Genomic DNA, 24,472 nt, shown 5'->3' on the forward strand with positions numbered 1-24,472 from the left:
AGCTTTCTCAATAACATAATAAACGCCTATCTGCATTCCGCCATAGGGCCAGTTCTTCACATCCGCCTTTATAACCAGGGATGTTCTTTATAACCGTCTGGAAGATCTCCAGACACTCGCCGTCGTTACTCTTTCTCTCTCTATCGACAAACTCAGCCGGCCGTGCCCCTATAAATGCAAGGCCGAGGTAGCACCCCGGCAGTTAGATACAGTGCCCCTCCCAAGAGAAGATGCCGGTATTATACTTGATATTGAAGGTGAGCAAGGCCAGTAAGGTGTCTACGTTCGCGATGTCTTTTCCAAGGATATATAGCAGTTGGAGATTGCACTTTAGAACCAAGATAGCGTCGTACCATTTACACGGCGCATTAGCTACAACGTTAGTAGGTAGGGAGTAAAGACAAAGCTTCTTGACTTCTTTACTGTCGTTCCTATCTATAAGGCAGCCCGTGATACTAGTATATAGCTGCTTATACTGGCGGAGATATATCTACGACGTACCCTATAACTTGATCCGGTATATTTCACAAAGGTAGTCGAGGAAAACCATCGCTCTCGCTCGGCCTACGTCCTTGATCACATCTCGCCAGTGTCCGATGTCGATGAATGCGTAGTATCTAGAGGTTCGTTAGCAGAAAAGCCGATGGAATACGAGGCAGATGACTGGTTTACCTCTTCCATTTCCGTAGAAGGCCGATAAGGTTGGTCTTGGTCGTATCGGCATAGTCGGGCTGAAGAAAGTGAACGGCCTCGAGCTGCTTATAGAGGGCTTCGCGTTGCTCGGCCGTAAGTGGCTTTAGCTGTTTCGCAATCCGTTCCTCGGCTGCTCTCTGTTTCGCAGTAATGTAGAACTTGCTGTCGCTGCATCCGGAAACGGAGGCCTTCCGGATCGGGTATGGCGCTCTATCAGACTCGTGTCCTTATACAGCCCTACAGCGTACGCTATATAAATAACGCCCCTCCTCTCCGACGTCCCTTTCTTATACTCTCGACTTTCTCCCTCTCCTATAAGTCGAACCCCCCCCCTTTTGGAACACCCCACTTTTGGAACACTTGGCAGACCACACCCAAAAACCCACCCATCTTCTTCAACACCATGTATTACAACCAGTTCAACCCACTACAATATAGGAAGCCTCTAAACCACTACTTTCATACCCGCTCTCTTCAGCCATTATATCCTCGATGCGACCGGCTTCAATCTGGGCCCTATAGACCTGTTCAATTGAAGCGAACACGGTATTTGGGTCCGTTTGGACCCTCTTCCGTTTCGATGGCCAGGCTGCTTCCAACTGGGCCTTTAGAGCCTCGTTTTCCTGTTGCAACTAGGCCAATTTGACGTCTTTTTGTTCAAAGGCCTTTTCAACCTTCCGGAATAGTAGCCGTCGGGTAGAACTAGGCCGGTTGTAGCTCGCTAACTCGGTGTCACGAGTTGGCCTGAGGGATGGCCAAGAGGACCCACAAGTCAGGACGTAGGATGGACTGACAGCCAATCATTAGATAGCCAATCAGAACAGGATCACGATCAAGGCCAGACCACGCATCGTGATCCAGCATCACGGATCACTAGGATCACATCGTGATCCGTATGATCCGGCACCAAGGATCACCAGGGGGAATGGTGATCCAGTTAGTATATAGTCATTCGTTTAGGAGGACTCTAGAAAGTTCTTCAGTAAGCAATATAACTTGTTCATTGTGATTTGTACGATACAGTGAACATTGAGACCAGATCCTTATCTTATTATAAACCCTTTAGCTTTACTAGATCCCAACCCTTATATCATACCTTCAGTAAACCCTTATAGAGTATAGTTAAAACTCGATGTATTATACGTTGCTTACTCCTTTTGTTTCTATTACGGTTCAGATAAAGGTATTTAATATTATAAGCGACAACTATAAAATAACCTCCCTAGAGGAGAAGCTTAACAACGCTATTAAGGCCCTTTAGGACAAGATTACGGAGCTCGAGAAAGGCTCTAAGATCTAGTAGGATCTGATCAACGAATATATTAGTAAGTTCGACGATGTTAAAAGGGGTAAACTTAAGATCGAAGCCCCTAAGTGTCAGGCCGTGAGACCCGAGGGGTTGGTACACAAGAGTGAAGGGAGGTGCACGGGTGTGGTCGCAGCGATCTCACATAGAATTCGCAGATGGAACGGTAGCAGTGGATTGCTTGAGGTCAATACAAGATTGGAATTGAACTCTGAACCCCCAAAACGACTCTCGGGGTTCCTTCAAAACCCTCTTATCCCATCTCTAGATCGGCCAGAATATTCCCCCGTTCTTACTGCGATTTCCCCGCTCGGTCTCCCCGCTCTTCCTTATGCGGCCTTCGAGCCCTTCTTCCTGAAGATAGGGCGTTTGCCGCTGCATCCTTAGCTTCCAGCCCCATCTCCCCCCGCCTACAGTCAACCCTAACCCTGGTGCCCTGTGCGCCCTGACAAAGAAGTTTAATAGGAAGAAGGAAGACCTTATATAATTCCTTATAAAGCTAATGTCCTATATTAAATACTACTATATTTAGTTCCTAGATAAGGGTATTAAAGCCTAGTATATAGCATTAAGTATATAGATAACTAACTAGTTACTCATTAAGGGAATCCAGGACTTCCCCAATAAGTAACATAACCCGTTTTTTGCCACCCGCACCATACCATAGTCAAACATCAAGACCAGATCACCATCATGTCATAAACCCTTTGGCTTCACCAAATCACAACCCTTGTTATTATACCTTCAGTGAACCCTTGTAGAGTATAGTTGAGAGACGATTCGTCACACTGGGTAGCCAACAGGCACAAGCGATCATGGTAGCCCTGGGTAGCCCAGCTACCCAGGCTACCCCTGGAATAGGTAGATCACGGTAGCTAGGCAAGCAGCAGCGAGCTAGCCATTCTAGGTAGTACATAGTCACTCGTTCTAGAGGACTCTGGGAGTTCTCCAGTAAGCAATACAACTTGTTCATTATAACTTGCTCAGCATTGTGAACAGTGAAACCAGATCATTATCTCGTTGTGAACCCTTTGGCTTCACCAGATCACAACCCTTATATCATACCTTCAGTGAACCCTTTTAGAGTGTGGTTGGCAGACAATCCGTCATATATATAGATTCTGAATTTGATAGTTGGGGTGGTTTGTCATTGCTTGGGAACGGAGCAGAGATTCATATGCTTTATGTGATGTGTATATATGAGGCCTGAGGCGGCCATGGCTGGCTTTTGTCGGACGGGCGTAAGCCTAAGTACGGAATACAGAAAAAAGAGACCCCTCCTTCTTTCTGTGCTCCGCAGTCCTAAAGACCGCGAGGGATCTCCATCTGAGAGCAATTCTGCCTTGTTCCGTCCCGTCTGTCCTCGACGTCCCGGCACCCCCGCATCAGCCCGCACCTGCACCCCCGCCCGGCCCTGCAAGGCCCCGCAACAACACCATGATGCAGCAGCCCGCACCAACGGCATTGTCGGAATTGTATATCTGTGTCGGGAGTGCGAGTGAATTTGCTCGCAACCTCGAGGGCAGCCTGGAGGTCGTCGTCGTCGGTAATTCTGACTGGCCCAACCAGCGTGTCGAATAAGCCCGTCCACGTCCGAAACCGGCGGAGACTTTCTAGGAGACGCTCATCGGGATCAAGTGTGCTGAACCCGGGCACGAGGGTGTTGAGATTTTGATTTGCGGCCGACTCCAACGCGACAGCACCCAGAACGGCATGGCGCGGGAAATCGCCAAACACAAAGTACTCGTGTTAGGGATCGTCGTGCCAGGTGATGCCCGGCGGCTCGATCTCCAGCCATGCAGCGAGGGACTTTGCCGGGTAGATATGGTCCGTCAGCGCGCTCCAGGCTTCGAGGGGAACGATGTTGACTTCCGCTTCGCCCCGACTTAACATCCGGTGCGCAGAGTTGAGCGCCCAAAGTAGCGAGCCGGTGAGGGAAGTGATGACGAACGGTGCGTGGTAGTAAGCACGACGGGACTCCATGTGGGTGGAAATCCACGGCCGGAGCTCGTCGCGGTTAAAGTGGACATGCTGCGAGTCCCAGTGGCTGCACTCCAGGACGCGGTATCGGGAGCTTCTCGACTCGACTCTCCAGAGGAAGCGCGGGATATGAGAAGCGGGCGCTTATGAAGATGGGCGGGTTTATTAGCACGCCGGTCAAGAGTGAGAGCACGGGGACATGCATACCTGGCTGCGAGCCGTGTTGAAGGGAGGACATCTCCACGGGATGGCTCTGGTTGAACCACGGTGAGAACTGGGCAGTATTTCCTTGTATGATAGACTAGTGACGATGGGCCGTCGAGTTGAGATAATTCAGAGGCCAAACATGGGATTCCAGTCGGCGTTATGAATACCTTGACGAGATCACCCGTACACAGATTGTCCAGTTCATCCACCAATCAGTCAAGGATTTCTTCAACAACCAACTCGCGTTTCGTTCTACGTTCTTGTCATTCATCGCCTCTACCATATGTCCCCCTCCTCCGACGCCCGCTGGAGTGGAATTCCGCATGGCCACGCCTCCATGACCATGTCCTTGAACATCTCCATGTCATCAATGCCAGCATTTCTGACCCCATCTGGCCCGTTTATCCAGGACGCCCCATCCTCGACGTACCAACTCCATTGTTCCTCAAAGTTACCCGACAAGAAGGCCTGGATCAGTGATCCTGAAGATGGACCGCGAAGAAGGGCAGAGTAGCCTTCGTCATGGCGTCTTAGCACGGACAAGGCGGCCCATTTGATCGACTGGACCTCATTTTTGTCTTCTAGGAGTGCCGCCACGGCCGCGAGGCACTTGTCGGATAGGCTGGGCTGTGTTTGCAAGACCTCCAAGGCTACCAACGCGACGCGCTCCCTGACTTCGACGCCAAGGAATGCTACCACTAGGGCCTCGAGGCGCTCATCTAGTACGCTGGACCGTGCTTTCAACGTCTCTAAGACCTGCCGTCTGAGGTACCAGGACTCGTCTTCGAGGAGTTCTGCTATGGCTGTGCAGGGCACGTGGGATAGGCTGGACTGTCCTTCGAAGACCTTTAAGGCGGCCCATTTGACCGACGAGTCCTCGTCTTTAACGAAGAGTGCCGCCACAACCTCGAGGCGCTCGCTGGATAGGCTGGGCTGTGCTCCCAAGACCTCCAAGGCGGCCGGTCTAACGTGCCTATCTTCGTCTTCAGATTTGCCTTTGTCGCGAGCCAGGGCCACCACGGCCTCGACGCACTCGACGGATAAGCTAAGCTGTGTTCCCAAGACGTCAAGTGCTGCGCTCCTGACGCTGTTGCACTCGTATCTGCGGCTTGCCAGTGCCACCAAGGCCGCAAGCAGATTCTCGGATAAGGCACAGGAGTACCGTAGACTCCACAAGACGTTGGAACGGGCATACGACGCTAAGAACGTTGTTATCCAATACCAAGAAATTCAAGGCAGGATTTATCAGAATGCCAGGGACATAGATTTCAGAAAAGTTTACGACGGCGATAAACCAGGCAAATACCTTTTCTTTCACTACACTGCCTAGGGAGCTCGAACTAACCCCTCCTTCCTCGTGTATCAGGTGTATAGCTGTGACGGGCAAGTGGGAAGATGTGTGATGCAGAAAGGCACCGAAAAGAGGCCAAAGTATGGGTCCAAAGGTGCTGTGTGAGGAAGGATGGTGGTGGAAGATGGAAGCCGTTGGGCTGCTACTCCTCGTTCAGTCATCATTCTCAACCTCGGCGATGCTCCTAAACCTCGGCACCGAGTCGTCGACGGCAAGCAGCACGACGGGGAATTCGAGGCTCTGATCCCAGCAAACCGCCTCTCCTCCTTCTCCTCCTCCACTTTCTCCTTCTTCGTCCTCCTCTCCCAAATCCCCGTCATCAAGCCGACCCCAACCCCCATCCCTGCGTAAACCCCACCTCACCTCCTTCATAACCGTACCTTCCTGACTCATCGCACCGGCCTTCTTATTCCTCTCCCTCCGCAACTTTCCCTCCGACACCTCCGCAACACCCAAGATGCTCCCCCACTGCCCAGGATCAATCCCATGCTCCTTAGCCTTGTCATCCATGTTGAACTGGTAAAGCGGTAACTCCCATTCCCTGTACGTCTCCGCCGAGACAGGACTAGGCGGTGGGTTGAGCCCTGTGACGATGCGGAAGGTGCGAGCGTCGATGATCTGCACATTGAGGATGCGCGCGGCGCTGACATCCCAGACGCGTGGGTCTCTCGTCGTGTCGCGCTCAATACGTTGGACGATGCTGCCGCCAGCGCCGACGGCAAGCCGCTGCGGGTGCGACTCGGGCAATGCGGCGAGGTCAAGATGCTTCTCTGCGTAGGCGTTGGGGGATTCGCCTATTTGCGCGGACGAGAGAAACTGTGGTTAGCCTCTTGACTGCGTCTGCTTTCTGCCTCTTGCAGAGCAAGGGAGGGGAAGAGGGAGGGGGTGGTGGGTGTCAGGGGAAAGGGAAAAGGAAAAGGAAAAGGAAAACGGACACTGACCTTCATGGACAAGGGCCCCATTGTAGAACAAAGCCTGCTTCTCCACAGGGATGCCCAACCTCTTGTGGAGCGCCAGCTTGATATCCGCTATAGTCTTGTGAACTATGGATATCCTCTCGACCTGGCCGTTATACCGGACGAAAACAGATGCGCCGCCACCGCGAAGTGTGAGAACGAGATGGAGTAAGGATTCCTGCCGCAGTCATTAGCACATCGTACAAGGGGTCGAAAAACTGCCGGAGACGCTAGCTCACATTTTGGATATTATAGTCACTCAAGACATGAACTAACGAAAGTCAGCGGCTATAAATGTTTTTTTTCGTGGCCGTGCAGAGAGGAAAGAGAAATAGATACCACCGGAGTCCTTACCATCCACAAGCTGCTTCCCCTCGAATATCAGTCGTTGCATGTCCACCGGTATGCCTTCCTTGTCCCGGATTCGAGTCTTGAGATTTTCCACTGTGCTAGACAAGTCGCACTTTACGACAAGCTTCTTACCGGTTAGGGTCATGACGTAAACACCATGAAGAGGGCGTTCCAGACGTAATGTGTCTCCCTATTTATCCAGGTCAGCGCGCTGCTCTCTTTACAAATACAAAAGAGATTTGGTGCAGGCAACTTGCATCCATTATGCGGAGTGAACTGAGCGTGTATCGTCCGGCCTCGACGGGGTCCAAGTATGTCTTCCCCGAGTACAGACGTTGCGCGCGACGCGGGATATCCATGACCTCCTGCTGGATACGGTCGCCGAGCTCGTCAAAGGTACAGTCCGGTTCGCACTCAATGGTAACAGCCTCGATGGAATCCTCAGGCGTGATGTGAATTCGAATCGGCCCTTTGCCCTGCTTTCCATCTCTGTACGGGCTGTAAACGAGATCGAACGTTGGAGAGCTAAAAGTGGCCATGTCGATCCTGCCACTGAGAACGGTCCAAGTATCGGCATGTGCGGCAGAACGGTATGAACTGATCTCATAGGCCGAAGTCGACAAGCCTGTCGCCTTTTCGATCTCCTTGCGGAGCTCTGCCGTGGTTGCTGACTCTTCCAGAGCAATGTACATTCTGTACACGGGGTTCTTGCCGCCGTATCTCGGAGATATCTTCCAGTCAGAACTCACGACGCACAGAAATCGTAGCCCGGATGCGCCAGGTGGGACCTGTAAAGTCAGCATTTTGTCTCGTTGACAAACTAGGAATGAGGAGGGTATCATATATACCCAGACTAGACTCTGCTGCTGCGGGTTCTGCAAGCGTTGTGCTTCTTCAGAGTTAAGACCGCTGGGGGCCTTGTTGTCAATGTTCCTCTTCAACGCAGAGAGGTCAAACCAGGATCCCAGTGGTGCCAGGCCTCGAACACCATTCCTTGCAGTCGATACGAAGCAAAGGCTACCGTCTGACTGCATCTTATCCTGAACAATAGCCACGACTTCGTCCCAGGCATCATCTTCTTCGAACTAGACACGGTTGTTATTGACCGAATCCGACCAAATCAAGTCGATTTCATGTTGATTGAACTTACCAGTAAGGTAACCGTTGTGTCGGGCTTGTCATAAAGACCGACGTTGACTATCCACTGAGCGACCCGGTCCCGCTCTGCTTCCAGTTCGATTACATCCTGCGCAGTCAAGGGGACCGGCGCCTCACTCAGCAGGTCTCCCAAGAGCTTGTCTCGTTCCTGAGGAACGTGATTCAGATCCTTGACATGTATCATATCGCCTACCAGCAGGCCTTCCTCCTCGGGTGTCTTTAGGACATCGAATTTCCGAGCGCCTTGGGGACGATTGAACTCGGAGCCTGTGTAGTTCTTCGCAGAGGAGACACACATCTTCTCAAGGTCGAAAGTGGGTATGATCTGCAGCTGGAGCCCGCCGACTTCGTCCCCGCCCGTTACTTGCCACTCGATCGAGGCGCCGATGGGTCCCTGCGTTTCCTCGTCGGTGTCGTCTCTACGAGACTTGCCGTGGAGCTTCACGCGTCCCGTCCCGCAAGAAACCCTCTGCTCCCTTGGTGGACCTCGCTGTGGAGGTACCATCGCGGTTGCAACAAACTGTTTCACTATTCCCGGCCGCGTGGCGACGCCGTCCAGCCATCGCTGCTCCGGAAGCACGATGTAGTCCTGCTTTGGCGTGTTCGGCCGCCGGAGTACAGAGCCCATGTTCCCTACGGATGCTTCGCCGGAGATGCCGTTCACGCCTCCGAGAAAAGGGCGGATGACGAACTTCTTCCGATCGAGCTCCGACTTGTACTGGAATTGGATCCACACGGCCTCGAACTCTTTTTCCAAAGGTTAGTGAATAGTTTCTTTGCTCGGGGCACCGTGACTCCACTCACGGTACATAGGCATGAACAATCCACCTTGTGCGACCATCTCTGGGGGCAGCATGCCGCTGAAGGGATGAATGTTGAACAACGGCACCCGGCCGAGGCCCGGCGGCAGGTCGTAGTCCTTCGAATCTTCCGGTATTCTAATTGTTCTCTGGAATGAGATGACCAGCTGCGGTTCCCCTCCCCTCCCCACTGTGATCGATTCCGAAGAAACCCGTGAGAAGGGGCTCGAGTCCTCGTAATCAGCTTCCCAGTCTAGTTTTGCCTCGAGGGGATCGGGAAACACTCGGCTAAAGAACGCGGCAATCTGTTGAGTTTGGTTGATCTTTAACCCCCGAGACCTGTCGTAGCAGGGCCGGCCGGCCGTTACTTGGACTGGGGTCGTGGACATATCGCGCCAAATGGGAGGGATCGCTGTTTCTTGCCCTTTGAATTTGAAGCTGAACACCGGTTTGATGCCTGTAAACGAGCATAGCGCGTTAGGGAACTCGGACTAGCGGCCCGTGAACGGCGGAGACATACCTGGCAGCAAGAGACCTAGTTTCGATAATGGAGTCCCCGACGGGAGGTGCAACACGTTAGAGCAAGTCCGGTCGGCAGCGTAATTGCGAAGATTCAGCTTTTTGCGAAGGCCGCTGATTTGAACTTTCACCGTCTCAAAGGGAAACACCGGGCCAATAGCCGGCGAGGAGATTTCTGCATTGTGCTTTGTAAAGATTGAAGGGACGACCGAGCTTCGGGTCGATGGTCGTGTGCTGTCACTCATTCTCACGGGCAGAGTGGACGAGTCTGTGGCCAGGGACGAGGCAGAAGTGCCAAAGGACTCAGGAAATGGGGCTGACGGGCTTCTCTGTTTTCAGTTAGAAGCTGAATTTTAAAATACAGAATAGGTGACCTACTGATGCGAACGACCTATCAATAATCGCCCGTTTTGAGCTATTAGTGGAAACGCTGTTGAGAGAAGCGATGACTGTCGCAGCAGTTGGCTGGACGTCAATTGGGTCCTTAATAGTTGATCCTAGCAATACTGACGGATGAGCTGTTAGAATTGGTTAGTGGACGGCGCGGACCAAGGGAAGAGATAAAGCCGAGCCTGTTCCAGAGACTTACTATCCTCGTTTGCCTGGTAGACAATTTCTCTGATTGCGGCTTCTATCAGCAGATAGCCCTGGTCTTGTTGACTGCGGAAGCGGCAGATGCTTCTGTGATGGGCATTCATGGGAATGATCATCTCATTATGGACATTGAGCACAGCGGAGTACTCGGGAACAACCTGAGCATCATTAGCAAGGGCTGTACAACACTTCTCGTGGCTAGGGAACCCGGTAGATACCAATGTGGTCAAAGGTCGCTCAATCTGCTGTTCCACAAAGCTCATGAGCCTTAGCTTAGTCGCACGGTGGGCGAACCGTCTGGAGACCTCCGCAAGCATGTCCGAGTCCCGGTCAATGTTGCGCAATAGAGACTTTTTGATTCCCAACCCAAAGCTCACCACATTCACAATGTTGGATAATAAAAGAGCCCAGGGGACGAGCTCTGACCCTCGATGAGGTGTAGCCATGAAAATAATGCCCTTGGTCGAGTTGAGAATGTCCCCATAGAAATCGGCTGCGTCGTGTGCTATAACAAGGGCCTGAAATGATTAGTAAGTGATGAACTGGGATGCAGCAGTGACCACCATTTGCTCACATTCTTAACCAGTATGCCACCTAGACTATGGGCAATGAATACCAAGGGACGATGTTTTGCCTACGCAACAGTCAGTGTTCTTCGTTTCTAGGGCTCGCGGTCGAAGAATCCGATAGGTAATACTTACCTCATAGCTCGAACGAAGCATTCTCAATCGATTCAAGAGATCCCGTGCAAAGCTCTCTACGCCTGCCTTGGATCTGTTGAATGCTAACCCTGAGTCGTACCCAAAGGTCATGATCCTTGCTTTCGGAAAGGCATCCGGGAGGAAATCCTCCAGCCAGAAGCTGCCCGAGACCGGGTCAGTCCATGTCTTTCTGGCAGTTCCATTTAAGCCATGGATGGCAACGAGACTAATACACCCGCGTGAGTCAACAATGCTCTGGGGCCGCCTTTCGAAGGACTGTACATACTCAAGTTCTAGTGCCGAAGCCTGCACATAGACCTCGGGCGTCGGGTACAGCACGAAGAGGCCGTGAGGCTCGAGTTCAAAGTCATGGGAAACACTCGAACTAGGTTGGGATTTTTGCGTTCGCGGTGGTTGTGTTTGTGGTGTTTGTGCCATGTTGTCTGCGTCGCCTGGCCATTCGGTGTTGCGCGAGTTATCGGTGGTACCCTAGGTCGGATCAGCGGTTTTTTTGTGACTAATTAGCTCATGGTTAATGCCAATATATACTGTTGGATTCGGGTCGATGACGCCCTTTTTCCCACTCATTAAGCCCTTAACAATTGCCTTCATCTTGACTGAGCACAGAGCAAGCAGTTTGACACAGCAGGCGGAGAATTCGAGCGGGGTAGAGCATGATGTTAGTCCATAGTTAGTGCAACCACTGATGTTAGGTCAGCCGCAAAATGGCGTTCATAGTCTGCCTTGTAAACCAGTGAAAGACATCTAAGCCACTGCGCCTCTAACTACCACCACGGACAGCTGCCTACTCTCGGTCACGAAATTAATTCCTGCCGAAGTTCCTGTTGTAGTCCTGATTCCATTCTTGTGTGATCATTCCCGCCCCATACCCGGGATGCCGGCCACCTGGGCCAATCATTTGTCTTATCACCCACGACGCGCGCCTTTCGCAATGACTGACTGACAAATGTGCCGCGGTGCGGCAGCGGAACATTGTTTTGTTCTGGTGTGTCAGCGCGACCCACTCTAAATTACATCATTCATCCATCACAAGCTATGTGTAACGAGTCTTTGGCATCATATCTCCGATGCACGCCTTAAACACTACGAGTGAACGACAGGGAACAACCGAGAACAACAATTGTTTTCTAATCAAGGTGTACATCGAACAGTGGACACGGAGAGTGATAAAATGATGGAGGCCCTTCCCATCCTCGAACTCTCAATCTCGGTATCTCATCACCCAACCTGACGGTTCCTGACCAGAAGTTCCAGAACACAACTCCATTAATAATTACTCCATCAAGCATCTACCACAAAACACCACCACTTCACGCTGCGCTTTAACCAGTTGCACTTTTGCCAACTCCTCTCGTACTGAAATCCATTGATGATTGATCATCAACACTCGAACATGTCTCCCAAGATCGTCACCGTCGTTGGTGCTACCGGCGCCCAAGGCAAAGGCGTTGTGCGCGGCTTCATCAATAACCCAGCCTACAAAGTCCGCACCATTACCCGCAACCCTTCCAGCGCAGCAGCCAAGGCCCTCGCAGACCAGGGCGCCGAGGTTGTAGCAGCCGACCTGGACGACCTCGCTAGCCTCAAGACCGCCTTCGCGGGCTCGCACATTATTTTCGGCGTGACTGACTTCTTCGCGCCCTTCATCGCCCACCAGTCCCCTGAGAAAGCAATGGACGTCGAAGAGCAGCAGGGAATCAACCTCGCCCGTGCCGCGGCCGCCACCTCGACCCTGGAGCACTACATCTGGAGCACCCTGCCCAACTCCGAAGCCCTGTCCAATAACAAGTTCCTCGTCCCGCACTTCTCCGGCAAGAACCGCATCGACAAGTACATCCGGACACAGGAGCCCGCCCTCCTAGCCAAGACTACCTTTTTATTCGTCACCTGGTACCATAGCAACTACTCGTTCCCGGTCTTCCGCCCTGTACACGTCCCTATCGCAGACAAACAGGTCTTAATCGGCGCGTACGACCCGACCACGCCGATCCAAACGATCGGCGATGTGTCGGTGAACCTCGGCGCTTTTGTACGTGCGGCGGTTGAGCAGCCGGAGAAGACGCTCGGCGGGAAGACGGTGCTGGCGGCGATTGAGACGCATGCCGCTGCGGAGCAGTTTGCGTTGTGGGCGAAGGCCAAGGGTAAGCAGGCGCAGTATTTGAAGATTGATGGACAGGCGTATCGCGAGCTGTGGCCGCTGTGGGGCGAGGAGATGGGAGTGATGATGGACTTTTGGGAGTGGGCGCGGGAGAACAGCTGGACGCTGCCTGGGGGTGAGAAGGTTGTTGGGCGGGAGGAGCTGGGGATTACGGGGGTGCAGAGTTTGGAGGAGGCCTATAAGGGGTATGAGCTCTGATCGAAAAAGGATGGGGACGAGGTTGCGGTAGTGTCATTGGGGGATGTCGATCGTTAGGTACATACCGAGTGGGGCATAAATAGGTGGATGGGACTGTTGTTGTTCGGGTTAGACTGTCGCTTACGATAATAACGGATCTCTTATTTTATTTTGAATTTGCTTGCTGTTCAGCTCTTGATTACCTTTACCATCAGGGGTGAATTCCTTGTTACATTGCGCCCAGGATTCGACATGGCATTAAACACGAACCCAATCGCGACCCCAAAACGCCAAACTCCTCCAAGATCTAGACATCGTACGCATCCCTTCGATAAACCCGCCAAGGGCTCGTCGTGTTGTTGATTATGCCTCGGCCTTTGCCTCCTGCTCGAGCATCCAATACCCTCCCAACGCCTCGTACTCCTTCTCCCAACCCGGCAAAATCTCCTCCAAATCCCCCACCCGCACATCCCTCATCTCAGTACACATCGCCGCCCGAAACCTATCCGTCTTATTCGGCATATAATCCGCCCCATCAAACGTCATCCCGACCCTCACACTCTTCCCCGGATCCTCATCCGACTCCGCCCGCTTATAATTCCGAAAATACCCCCCCTTCACCTCCCTATTCCACCGCATCGCCTCCAACGAAACCGATTTCACCAACCCCCCATGCAAAAACGCAATCCCACCCCCCCCACCACCACCACCACGACGATCCGGATGATACTGCGCAAACGAATGTCCACAGTACGTCCCCTCGTTCAACGTCCCCACACTCGTCAACCATCTGCTTGGCCGGCCATACTCTGTACGCAACGCATGCCACGCGAACCGAAACATATCCTTATCACCTAGCAGGAACGCGTTGTAGTATTTCCCCTGCTGGATGTTCAGCCACGCTGCGAGCTGCAGGTGATACCAGAAACGGCGTTTGTCTACCAACATCTGGCCGCTTTCTTGCTCGTACTCGTCCATTCGGCAGTGGGTGTTGGTGATGGCCCAGGCGGGGTTTTGCGGGCGGGTGCGGGCGATGTCAGGCCAGAAAACGGTGTGGTATTCGCGGTAGGCGGTTGAGTCGAAGAGGGTGGAGGGGTCTAGGATGGGGATGTTGTCGGAGTCGAGGAGGAGGGGTTCGGCGAAGCGGGAGTTGATGAGGGCTGCGGGTTTGAGCTGGAAGTTGATGATGTCGCTGTCTTTGCGGACGTGGAGGATGTTGTGCGGGAGGGAGAGGTCGTTGAAGGTGGTGTGGGGGTAAAGGGCGGCAAGGTCGTGGCGGTTGGCGGGGGACATCTCGTCGGCCCAGTAGTGGACTTCGATGGGGATCGTGGCTTTGAGTTTGGTGAGGCGCCGGAGGACGACTTTGAGTCGCATGGTGGTGTCATGGTTGCCGGCGAGCACGACAATGCCCCGGCCGGAAAACTTGTCCTTCACTGTCTCCCAGGGGATCATGTCGTGGGTTACGAAATGCTGCCATGCCTTGCGCCGGGCGTCGATTTCTTCGTCCGGTCGCTCCTTGACTACCCAATCGGAATCAGGGGTAAACTGGAAGTTGACCTCTTCGTCTTGAGACCAGTGGCATGATTCCTTGGCCTCGGCGATGGTGATGCTCTTTTGGCGGACCACGGCCGCAAAATGGTCCCGAAACGCATCTGGATTGGGAAGTGTGTGAGCTTTGGGATGGAGTTGGGCTGCCTTTGTTGGTTTGGTCAAGAACGTGTCTGGCAAAAAGTTCGTCGTTGGGATCTCTGAAAGGACAGAGAGGTTATGATAACCAAGGAAGATGAGGAGAAAGACGACGGCTACCCCCACTACCGCCCGGGTCCTCCTTGAGCCCACCATGGCAGGTCTGCTGTGGAAGTGGGCAGTCGAATAAACCGATAGCTTCAATGTTTCACAATCATCCAAATATCGAATAGAAAGGGGTCACGCAGGCAAGAAAAGTTGGGTGCTAGCTATTTCTTGACGAAAGAAAGGGAAAATAATAAACGTCTGCTCACCTTCCCATCTGAAACTCGCCCGCGAAGATCAAGCCGCTCGGTGGCTGCCATGGGGCAAGCCATGAGTGTGGTGGGTCCCTGTGATACGAGAAGGGTAGTTGCTTGCACCCTGGCTCTAGCCACGCGTCACAACTGCACCTTGCAAGGCACTCTCCGGACTGGGATGGGGGGATTTGGCGACTGCCCGTTCCAATGGTAGCTAGCGAAGTACATGTGAGTTTAGTGTAAACTACTCTGTAAGATGGGCACGTCGACTTCCTTGAATGCTTCAAACGCGCATGTGAAAACCCTGTGAAAGCTCGGGATGGATGCGACGTGCGTCGTTAGGTCGTTCTCGAGTCCGTCCGCCGCCAGCCCTGGACCTCCTAGGATCAATTGTGTTTGCAGCCCGTCGCCAAGTTCAAAATCTCGCTTCGCTATTTCTTCCCGCTTCAGCCTCAGCACACGCATGGCCGGCCAATATCATCTGCAAGGTGTTGGTTCGAGCACATGTCAGCAGTCGGACTTTTCGATCCCGAAAGACAGCAGGGGTTCGTTCGTGCTCAGTTTGGGACCCCCGTTAGCTTACCGTGGAAGACAATTCTAATGTTCCCAATCCCCTCCCGATATCGCTATCCATTACACTACAAGTATACTGCTAATCACACACAGAAAACAACCCTTTCTCAAAATGGCTCAGAGGGAACCGCGATCGAGATCGAACGGCGTGGTAATCAGATTGCGTCATCCGACCGGGAAGCCCTAGGAACAGCGGGAGATCAACTGGAATTTGGGCCCACAGTGCGGCGATCGAGCGCTGCACCCTCGGGAATCGAACCAAGTACCGGGGTTAGCGGCTGGGCAACATCACAAGCTGTCGATGGTATGAGTTGGAAAATCGCCAAAATATAACGAAATAAAGTAGATCCCGCAGATGATCCTGATACCTTCCCACAATGCTTCACAAACCATCCTACCTTAACCTGTACACTACTTCTAAATAGGTATGTCTGAACTGTGCCTCATCAGAGAGCGCGCCACATCGAGAATGTGGCGCATGGGACCCACCTAAGCAAACAGCCCTCTGAGAGCTTTTGTTCAAATGCACAACCACTGTAACTATCACTTTTTTCGACAACAATCTCATTTGTAAAAGAGAAAGTAAAAGTAAAGAAACGATGCGCAGTTGTTCTTAATCTAATAATCAACATGAATTATACCTCGATAACTCTGTAATCATTTAACTATCACTTCGTGACACATTTTCTCTGCACACCCCCACCTTCTCCGTATCGCTGAGTTTCTCGTTATCCATCCGCAGAGCAACAGAAACAACAAAAATCGACCGAGCGGAATTCTCACCGGTTCTTTTTTTTTCCCGATCTTCTATCAAAACCCGGGCATAGAACCGAAGCTTGCCAAGTGAATGTCCTTAGTAATCTCCATCCTCTATTCCTACGAGCCGAGTTAAGCGATTTGGCTTGTTTACTAAACAAAAACACGAAACCTCACGACGACGACAAGACAATAAAATTAATAATCGTGAAAACATTTCGAAAACGAACGATATGGAGACGAAATCCATGATGGCGGGTACCCAACTCTCTATAAAACCCCGACGCCTCTTCACAGGTTTCCCCTAGATCTCGAGACATCCCACATCAACTGCCTCTTCAATCTCAAGCACATATATCCCGCTTCACAGTCATACCAACGAAAACGCTCACAATGTCAACCCCCTTCAAAAACATCCTCCTCATCGGCGCCACCGGCTCCATAGGCAGCTACGTCCTGACCGCCCTCCTTGCCGAGCCTTCCCTTACAATCACCGTCCTCAAACGCGCCTCCTCCACCCACACCACTCCCCTCCCCTCACCCATCCGCACCATCACAGTCCCCGACACCTACCCCACCGACGCCGTGACCGCCGCCTTCCGCGGCCAAGACGCCGTCATCTGCTGCTTGACCACACTCAATGTCGCCGACCAGTTCCGCCTGATCGATGCCGCCATCGCGGCGGGGGTACGCCGGTATGTGCCGAGCGAGTATGGATTGAATAATATGCGACCTGATGCGCAGGCGCTGAATGCGGTGTTTCGGGAGAAGGGGGCGGTGCAGGGGTATTTGCGGGGGAAGGCGGCGGAGGGGGTGTTGGAGTGGATGAGTGTGAGTTGTGGGATGTGGATTAAGTGGTCGTTGAGGAATGAGTTTTTGGGGGTGCATGTGAAAAGGGGGGAGAGGAGGGTTGTGTTGTGGGATGGGGGGAAGGGGAGGTTTAGTGTGAATACGGAGGAGAATACGGCGAGGGCGGTGGTGAGGGGGTTGGTGGCGATTCCGGAGGAGACGAAGAATCGGAATGTGTTGATTGAGGAGTTTGCGGTGACGCAGAGGGAGTTGGTGGAGGAGATTGAGAGGCAGATGGGGGAGAAGTTGGTGGTGGTGGAAGAGGTGGATAGTGTTGAGAGGATTGCTACATTGCAGGCGGCGGCTGATGCCGGGGATCAGATGGCGACGATTGGGCTGGTTGAGGCTGGGTTTATCACGGGGCGGTTTGGCGGTGATTTGTCGAAGGAAGGAGAGATTTTGACGGAGAAATTGGGGTTGGAGAGGCACTCGCTTCAACAAGTGGTTGCGGATGCCTTGGCTAGCTTGAAGGAGTGATAGAAGCGACGGCTGACGGAGGTGTTGATGCTAGCAAGGCGCACTTACCAATTTCACGTTCTCTGTTCTTGATATCCGGGGGCCGCGATCGGTCAATTCAAGGCGCAATCCCCCAATTTGCGGATGGAGTGTAAGAAATCGGAAAAACTGGTGCTAGAGTAGGTGCCAACACGACTGCCTCGGCACAAGTAGAGGACCACTTGAATGGCAGCAACGACTCTGTTGTTTGGGTAAATCCGTGGCCGAACGAGGTATATAAACCGATGGCCGCAGACTTCAAAGACAGCAGAACTCTGTCTTCATGGCACATTCTGATGTTCACTTCAAGTTACGCTTCTCCTTCGCCGAGACCCGGTCGAATCTGGCCCGTATTCTACCTCCTTGCGATGCCTCCGACGGATAACATCCAAACACAAACATCGCCAATACAAGCTTCTCAGCCTTCATTACGTCCCAGCCTCGACTTTCTCCTTTTTCAATGGGACGGAACCCAAGAGCGCCAGCTCACCAGAGACGCATCCGCAAACGAGAGTAAGAAATTAATAACTCTGCAATCCCTCCGTTGGCCGCGCTAATGAATTAAGCTCACAGCAAGATGGCCGAATAATCGGAACATCGGAACCGTGGCCCGGCAACAAGTGCCCGTACCTCGTCACCTGGTCATGCATACGAACGGTCTGATGGGCTACTTTCTTGCAAGGTCGGCTCTATCAAGTCTGAGACCCTCCATCTTTTGAAGACTTCCAGAGGTCGCTTGGTTGTGGGCGGTGGTTCCCAAGGCGAACCCACACGGTAACGCATCTCGGACGGCCACACAGGTCGACTTGATTGCCTTGGCCATCTCGGAGAACCGAGATCCAGTTGCTCAATTCAGTTTTTGGTGGCATACACAATTGGGATTGTGCCGATACCGGCTCGTACCGCATCCCGATCACCAGCCAGTTTGAGTCGGTCGTCGTCGTTCATATACCTCATCCGCCGGTCGCGACACTCAAACTGAGAGTTTACGGGCGCGTAATCCTCCGCCTTTTCACCTGGTACTCTCGCCCTGGTACGAAGCAGTTGGGGCGACTGATGGAAAAGGCGATGCTCGGTGGGGTGGCCGGGGTGATGCCGGTCGGAGATGACCACGTACCTAACAGAGGAGATGAACGAGAGCCAGAGGGAGACGGAGTGCGGGGATCCCTCAAGGAGGGAAGCTTGTTTCTGGTTTCAAGTTGCTTGTGTTTGAAGTTGTTAGAGAGGACGTTTAAGTAATTACCTTTGTACCACCCTACGTTTCACATGAATTACATGTCATTTCGCAAGCTGAGACAAAAGACAATGGTCCCTTGCCTCAGCAAATGGTACCCTTTTATACTGTGACACAAGCTCACAGCAACAAGAAATCAACAAACACCTTGACTTGGATTTGACCTATCCTTGATATCTTGCGTTGAAGTCACTCGGCAACTTTCCATCCTGGCCACCCTTCCCACACTGATCCACCACGCTCTTTACATCGGCATCGTCATCCCCGGCAGCTTGTCAAACCCTACAGCGTCTGATCAGTACCAAAAACCACGCCAGATAACAATAGAAAGAAGAACTTACACCCATCAACATCCTCATCAACCCTAGTCGGAATCGAGCATTTATTCGCCTCCTCAATGGTCTGGGTATTAATGCCCGTACAGCTGGCCCCCAAGCAACCGCCATCCATAGCCCGTTGCAGCGAATCTCCTTTCCACCCAAAGACATAGTCGCCGTGTTGGCCGTAGCCTGTCGTGTCGCCTGTTGATAAGACGAAGGGCTGGGAGCCGTCTTCGGGCCAGTCGTTGGGGTTGTTGAAGATGGAGGTGTCCCAGACGATCTGTCGGGGAGGGCGGGGGGGAAGGGGGGAATGTTAGTATTGTTCATGGGGGTGATGAAACAAGGAGAGTAGGGGTGGGAGTGAGTGGGTTATGATAAGTACCTCGAGCATGATTTGCGGGATCTTGACCGGGTGTGTGTCCGGGCATTGTCCGCCGACGCTGGAGCCCGTAAAGGCTGGGGCGCCGTCGATTGGGTAGGCTACGTGGGACTTGTGGTCGGGCGAGTCGAGGTTTTTGCCGTCCCAGCAGCTTTTTTTGTCACTTCGTGTTAGCAATGCCATACATACCACCGTGAAGTATTTTTACCTTGTCTACCACACATTGGAAAGACGGAAGGGGGTCTAGGAAGTGGGTTACATACGTAGGATACAGCACATTAGACCGAATACCATGGCATTGTTTGTTGGGCAACCCCTCGGTGTCGAGATCGGGGTCGGCACAGGGTGCTGCGTTGTCGCCGCCGTAGTTCGGGCCGGTGTAGCAGCGGAAACAGGTCTGGGATTTGCGGCCGGAGCCGATTTTCTCGCGCTGAGCGGCGTCGCCTACTAGCATGCGGAAGCCCTGGGGGGTTGTTAGTGAGTGAGGGAGTAACCGAGTGGGGGGCTGGCGGTGAGTGAGGAGGGGGCTGAGTTGGGGGTGGTTAGATGTAAGTTGGAATGCTTGGCTTACAGGCTTGAAGGCGGTCACGCCACCTTTGCCGGGCGAGACATAGTAGACGACGAAACCGCCGTTGGTTTGGGTGGTGAATTGATCACCGAAAAGAAGCCTGGCAATCGGATGCGGATACAGTTGTGAGCCACGAGATAATCACGGATGAGGTTGGTTAGGGACGTACCGGTTCGGAATCTGAGGCACACGCTTATAACTCCCGTTCCTAGCCCGAAAGTACATGTTCGCCGTCCAGTAGTTGGACAAGTCGTCTGAGTAACTACACGTAGTACAGCTCGCCAGTTCCCCGATATCGTCCGTGGGCATGGTCACATTGAAGGTGTTACCGCCTATGACCTGGTGCATATGCGGCGACGGGAGCACTCCTGGGTTGACCAGCGGGTCGATCCGGTCGATGACCAGCTGGGAGCAGCCGAACCGGAGCATGGTCGCGGCATTTCCACCGCCACCACCGCCAAACTGGGGTGCCGCTTCGGTGAGAGCGGCTAGGAGGAGGGCGGACCAGAACATTGGTGCGGTTAGAGGTGGGTGGGTAGGTTGAGGAACGGGATTGATCTTTCGGTAAGGAGATGACGGTAGAAACAGAGCGAAGTAGTACGTCACTTTGGCTGGGAGCAAGAATGAGCTCTGGAATGGCGACTAGATTTTAGGCGCCAAGACGGTTCTATGGGAAACAGTACGAGCCTAGTTTGTTCCTTTTAAGAATGTGAGACGGCGAAACCGGGCAGCCTGCCATCGTCCCGATTTCTGAGAACGATCACTTCGCTTCTAGAACAATAGCCGGGTTGTATTGTCCTGCGCTCCTTCGGACCGTCTTTTTCTCAGTTCATTTACCGTTGATAGACGTGTAATATCGAGTTTGCCCCTCGGCCTATGAGGAAGGTTGGTCCCATTCAGAGAAGCGAAAATGACGTTTCAAGCACAGCTGCGATGCTGCCCGGCCTGCATGTGAGGTTGGGACATCTGCCGAGATATCCGGTTGACGGCCGTGGATCGCCCACGGCAAATCGCGGGGGTTTAATATAAATAAATAAAGTTCCGACGCACACGTGTGGGCCTTTCGGGCAAATTACCCATGAGGTTGTATCACCAACCCAACGACACCTCCTGAGCCCCTCGGCACTTTCGTCGGCCCCTGCACTACGGTTCTTCTTCGATATGATCGACCGAAGGTCGCCGAACCTTTTCTTCACCCCTCATGGTTTGTTACTTGATCGAGCGGCCTGAATGAGCTGGGACCGGTTCTTGACCAAGATCACTACGACACTTCGAGGGCGTCGCATATCCACTCGACAACGATACCGGGACAGAAGTCCACGAAACTGACGAGAGGTACGAACAGCGAATTTTAGGCTCTCTTGAGCCATTATTTTACAAGGCCCATGATGGTGATATAATACATGAACCACGTTTTAACAACAACTATTCAGCCTCTACGTTGCCTCGGCGTTGGCCGGTCACTACGTTGTCCAGTCTTGACCAACACCCCCCGGCAAGAGACACTTAACTTCCTTGTTCTTTCCCATCCAAGGGAGAAGCATGGTCGCGGTCCCAAATGCCCGATCACCACTACTCTGTTCCATTGGGTATGAGCTCGGCGAGTTTCGGCTTCCGTTACGTCGGCAACCCTAAAAACAGAAAAGGAGCAAGGTCATGACAGATACTCCTCGACCCGGGAGCCATGTCCGCGTTCACCTTCCGGTCGAAGATCCGGAATATCGCCGACGATCCCCTGTAGACTAGACTCTTCCATGTCTCTCTCCTGCCGTATTCGGCCGTGGAATCAAGAACGGATCATTCTTTGGGCCCAACCCAAAGCCGCTTTAGGGAGTCGAAGCGCAATCCGATCTGTTCATGGGGTTACTGACCTGGGGAACGTCGCGCCGGCAAAATGCATCATAAAGAGAGGCCATCAAAAGTGGGTTTCTGATAGGCTCGGGGTAATACTGACACTCTTAACCCCCACAACTGGTACACTGCTGCCCGGCACTTGGCAACGCAACTTCCTTGGATTGTGATGATAGGGCAGTTTTTCGCATGGCGATCGTTTTGCCGGTCCAGGGAGGACATGGGGAGGTTGATAGATATGACGGAGCCGTGGCAGTCTTAAGTTGACGTCTCGGCTTCCCTACTTAAGCAGAGACTGTCGCTCTGAAACCGTTTGATGCTTGTGAAAGAATTTCGACACAGCGATACCGTAAACAAACACGCTGACTTACACAATGTATTGGCTGGGTCTCCTCGCCCTGCCCGCCGCTGTGCGGGCGCAGTTTTCGACCACTATGCTGCGTTTCGGCTGCTCTGAGCTGACCATTGACCGTATCGACCCGTAAGTATCTTCTACCCTGGGTAGCCTCACCTCGCGGTGTTTAACATGAGGGTTAGTCTCGTCGAGCCCGGGCAGATCCCGTCAGCTCACGTCCACCAGATCGTCGGTGGTGTAAGTCCATCCACTGTTTACCCCTGACTGCCCCATGACATCTTTGAGCTATCAATAACACCCCTCCCCTCCAAAAGAACGGCTTCAACGCCTCAATGCCCAGCACCGACATCTCCGCCCTAGCCGACTGCACGACCTGCACCTTCGCCCAAGACAAATCCAACTACTGGACCGCCAGCGTCTACTTCCGCGCGCGCAACGGCAGCTTCAAGCGCGTGCCCCAAATGGTCAACGACGTGATCGGCGACGCCAACCGCGGCCTCACCGTCTACTACACCGCCCCCGGCCCCAACACCGTCACCGCCTTCAAGCCGGGCTTCCGCATGTTCTCGGGCGACGTCACGCGGCGCGAGTCGACGGGGCTGGGCTCGCGCATCCAGAGCTGTTTCCGCTGCTACACGGGACCGAACTTCCAGGGGAACACCTATGCGCCGTGCTCCGACCCCAAGCTCGACACCGAAAGTTTCCCGACCACGCCGTGCCCTGGTGGGATTCGGTCGAGTGTGATCTTCCCGATCTGCTGGGATGGTCAGAACCTGGACTCGCCGAATCATATTGACCATTTGGCCAACCCGACTAATGGGCCGGCGCCGTTTGCGGTGGTGGATGGGACCTGCCCGGACACGCACCCTGTTAAGATTCCGCAGGTGCATTACGAGGTTGTTTGGGATACGAGGGCGTTCAATGACAAGAACGAGTGGCCTGAGGATGGCTCGCAGCCGCTTGTCCTGTCGAGCGGTGACCCGTACGTGAATCCTGATTTTGTGTATTGTGTTGTACTTGGGATATTCGAATGAAAACTAATGGATCTACAGGACCGGCTTCGGGCAACACGGCGATTACGTCTTTGGCTGGGAGGGCGATGCGCTCCAGCATGCCATGGACAACCGATGCTTCGGGCCGACTTGCAATGGTCTGACTACTCAAGATTTTGCCGTTGCCAACAAGTGCCAGGTTCCCCCGGAGGTGAATGAGGATAACGATGGCTGTGAGTATATCTTTTCTGTGTGAAGGTAAATGAGAGTTTGATACTGACGAGTCCGAAATAGGGGTTGACGAGCTTCCGGGCGGTCATATGATCATGTAATTGTCGGGACAAGCTGGGTATGATGTGGTAATCATGGTGAGTTTACGAGGAGCCCTTCGTCGGGAGTTGAGAGATGTTGCCTTTGGTATTGCTTGGATGTGTGATACACTCGTTAGTTAGCGTTGTTTGATCATTCCAACCATGCCTGTTCACTACTTTACCGAGAATGATACACACATTTTCATGTCCAGGCCTAGAGCTGATGCCGGTTTAACATGATGCATGATAGTGAATACTCTATAATGTTATTTACAAGCCAGGACAGTTCGCTCCTCCATCACCACCCACCCCATTCACAACGCATCCACAACCTCCACATCAGCCTCTTCCCCCTCCTCCTCCGGCAAATCATCCCCCAACGGCACCACAACCACCCGACTCTTCCCCAACCCCCCCTTTTCCATCGCCTCCCACTCCCTCAACCTAACTCCCTCATCGCCTTCACCACTACTAGAATCCCCCCCCTCCAACTCAAAAACCCGATAATCCGCATTCATATACCACCGCCCCGTCAACCCCACCCTCAAAAACCCCGAATGCGACACCACCACAATTGCCTTCTGCTTCTTCTCCTTCTGATCGCCATTCTCGCCATGATGGTCGCCATAATACTCGGCATATCGATCCCGAATCCCCGCCAGCGCTCGCTGTCCACGAGCGAGGATGGCGCGGCGCGTGTGGCCGTAGCGGGCTGCGGCGAGGGGGGTGGAGGATTTGTCGGGGAAGAGAGGGTCGACGTGGGAGAAGTTGACTTGTGGGAAGAGGGTGAGGAGTTTAGGGAGGGGGGTGCCGGTGTCGCAGGGGGCGGTGG

The 24,472-nt window shown here is 53.2% G+C and overlaps 9 protein-coding genes across 9 annotated transcripts; 3 read left to right on the forward strand and 6 right to left on the reverse strand.

Moving 5' to 3' along the window:
* Window positions 1-1,112: 1,112 nt before the first annotated feature.
* On the reverse strand, window positions 1,113-1,292 carry C8A04DRAFT_16115 (uncharacterized protein; the record flags this gene model as incomplete). Its single annotated transcript, XM_062778734.1, has 1 exon — window positions 1,113-1,292. A coding segment is annotated over one exon (180 nt), but the record flags the coding sequence as incomplete, so codon positions are not given.
* Window positions 1,293-3,748: 2,456 nt separating this feature from the next.
* On the reverse strand, window positions 3,749-4,217 carry C8A04DRAFT_33377 (uncharacterized protein; the record flags this gene model as incomplete). Its single annotated transcript, XM_062782442.1, has 2 exons — window positions 3,749-4,122; window positions 4,187-4,217. The coding sequence occupies 2 exons, from the start codon at window positions 4,215-4,217 to the stop codon at window positions 3,749-3,751; spliced, it is 405 nt and encodes a 134-aa protein (XP_062632521.1).
* A 245-nt stretch (window positions 4,218-4,462) lies between these two features.
* C8A04DRAFT_33378 (uncharacterized protein) lies at window positions 4,463-11,228 on the reverse strand (the record flags this gene model as incomplete). Its single annotated transcript, XM_062782443.1, has 17 exons — window positions 4,463-5,236; window positions 5,709-6,331; window positions 6,479-6,671; window positions 6,733-6,764; window positions 6,848-7,034; window positions 7,102-7,632; window positions 7,693-7,929; window positions 7,995-8,749; window positions 8,807-9,259; window positions 9,323-9,650; window positions 9,700-9,839; window positions 9,911-10,073; window positions 10,134-10,433; window positions 10,490-10,549; window positions 10,617-10,776; window positions 10,903-11,105; window positions 11,166-11,228. 17 exons carry the CDS (start codon window positions 11,226-11,228, stop codon window positions 4,463-4,465), a joined length of 5,202 nt encoding a protein of 1,733 aa, XP_062632522.1.
* Window positions 11,229-12,030: 802 nt separating this feature from the next.
* Window positions 12,031-12,993, forward strand: C8A04DRAFT_33379 (uncharacterized protein; the record flags this gene model as incomplete). The annotated part of the gene is made up of 1 exon (XM_062782444.1): window positions 12,031-12,993. The coding sequence occupies one exon, from the start codon at window positions 12,031-12,033 to the stop codon at window positions 12,991-12,993; it is 963 nt and encodes a 320-aa protein (XP_062632523.1).
* Window positions 12,994-13,335: 342 nt separating this feature from the next.
* C8A04DRAFT_16109 (glycosyltransferase family 71 protein) lies at window positions 13,336-14,814 on the reverse strand (the record flags this gene model as incomplete). The annotated part of the gene is made up of 1 exon (XM_062778732.1): window positions 13,336-14,814. One exon carries the CDS (start codon window positions 14,812-14,814, stop codon window positions 13,336-13,338), a length of 1,479 nt encoding a protein of 492 aa, XP_062632524.1.
* Window positions 14,815-16,679: 1,865 nt separating this feature from the next.
* Window positions 16,680-17,612, forward strand: C8A04DRAFT_33381 (uncharacterized protein; the record flags this gene model as incomplete). The annotated part of the gene is made up of 1 exon (XM_062782445.1): window positions 16,680-17,612. One exon carries the CDS (start codon window positions 16,680-16,682, stop codon window positions 17,610-17,612), a length of 933 nt encoding a protein of 310 aa, XP_062632525.1.
* A 1,496-nt stretch (window positions 17,613-19,108) lies between these two features.
* On the reverse strand, window positions 19,109-20,644 carry C8A04DRAFT_40946 (uncharacterized protein; the record flags this gene model as incomplete). The annotated part of the gene is made up of 6 exons (XM_062785119.1): window positions 19,109-19,146; window positions 19,206-19,464; window positions 19,567-19,714; window positions 19,827-20,026; window positions 20,135-20,231; window positions 20,301-20,644. 6 exons carry the CDS (start codon window positions 20,642-20,644, stop codon window positions 19,109-19,111), a joined length of 1,086 nt encoding a protein of 361 aa, XP_062632526.1.
* Window positions 20,645-22,356: 1,712 nt separating this feature from the next.
* C8A04DRAFT_16108 (uncharacterized protein) lies at window positions 22,357-23,661 on the forward strand (the record flags this gene model as incomplete). Its single annotated transcript, XM_062778731.1, has 5 exons — window positions 22,357-22,463; window positions 22,520-22,574; window positions 22,652-23,319; window positions 23,390-23,562; window positions 23,624-23,661. 5 exons carry the CDS (start codon window positions 22,357-22,359, stop codon window positions 23,659-23,661), a joined length of 1,041 nt encoding a protein of 346 aa, XP_062632527.1.
* A 293-nt stretch (window positions 23,662-23,954) lies between these two features.
* On the reverse strand, window positions 23,955-24,472 carry C8A04DRAFT_16110 (uncharacterized protein; the record flags this gene model as incomplete). Its single annotated transcript, XM_062778733.1, has 1 exon — window positions 23,955-24,472. A coding segment is annotated over one exon (518 nt), but the record flags the coding sequence as incomplete, so codon positions are not given.

This window comes from Dichotomopilus funicola, assembly GCF_033296635.1.
Source record: "Dichotomopilus funicola strain CBS 141.50 unplaced genomic scaffold C8A04scaffold_135, whole genome shotgun sequence".
Lineage (NCBI taxonomy): Eukaryota > Fungi > Ascomycota > Sordariomycetes > Sordariales > Chaetomiaceae > Dichotomopilus > Dichotomopilus funicola.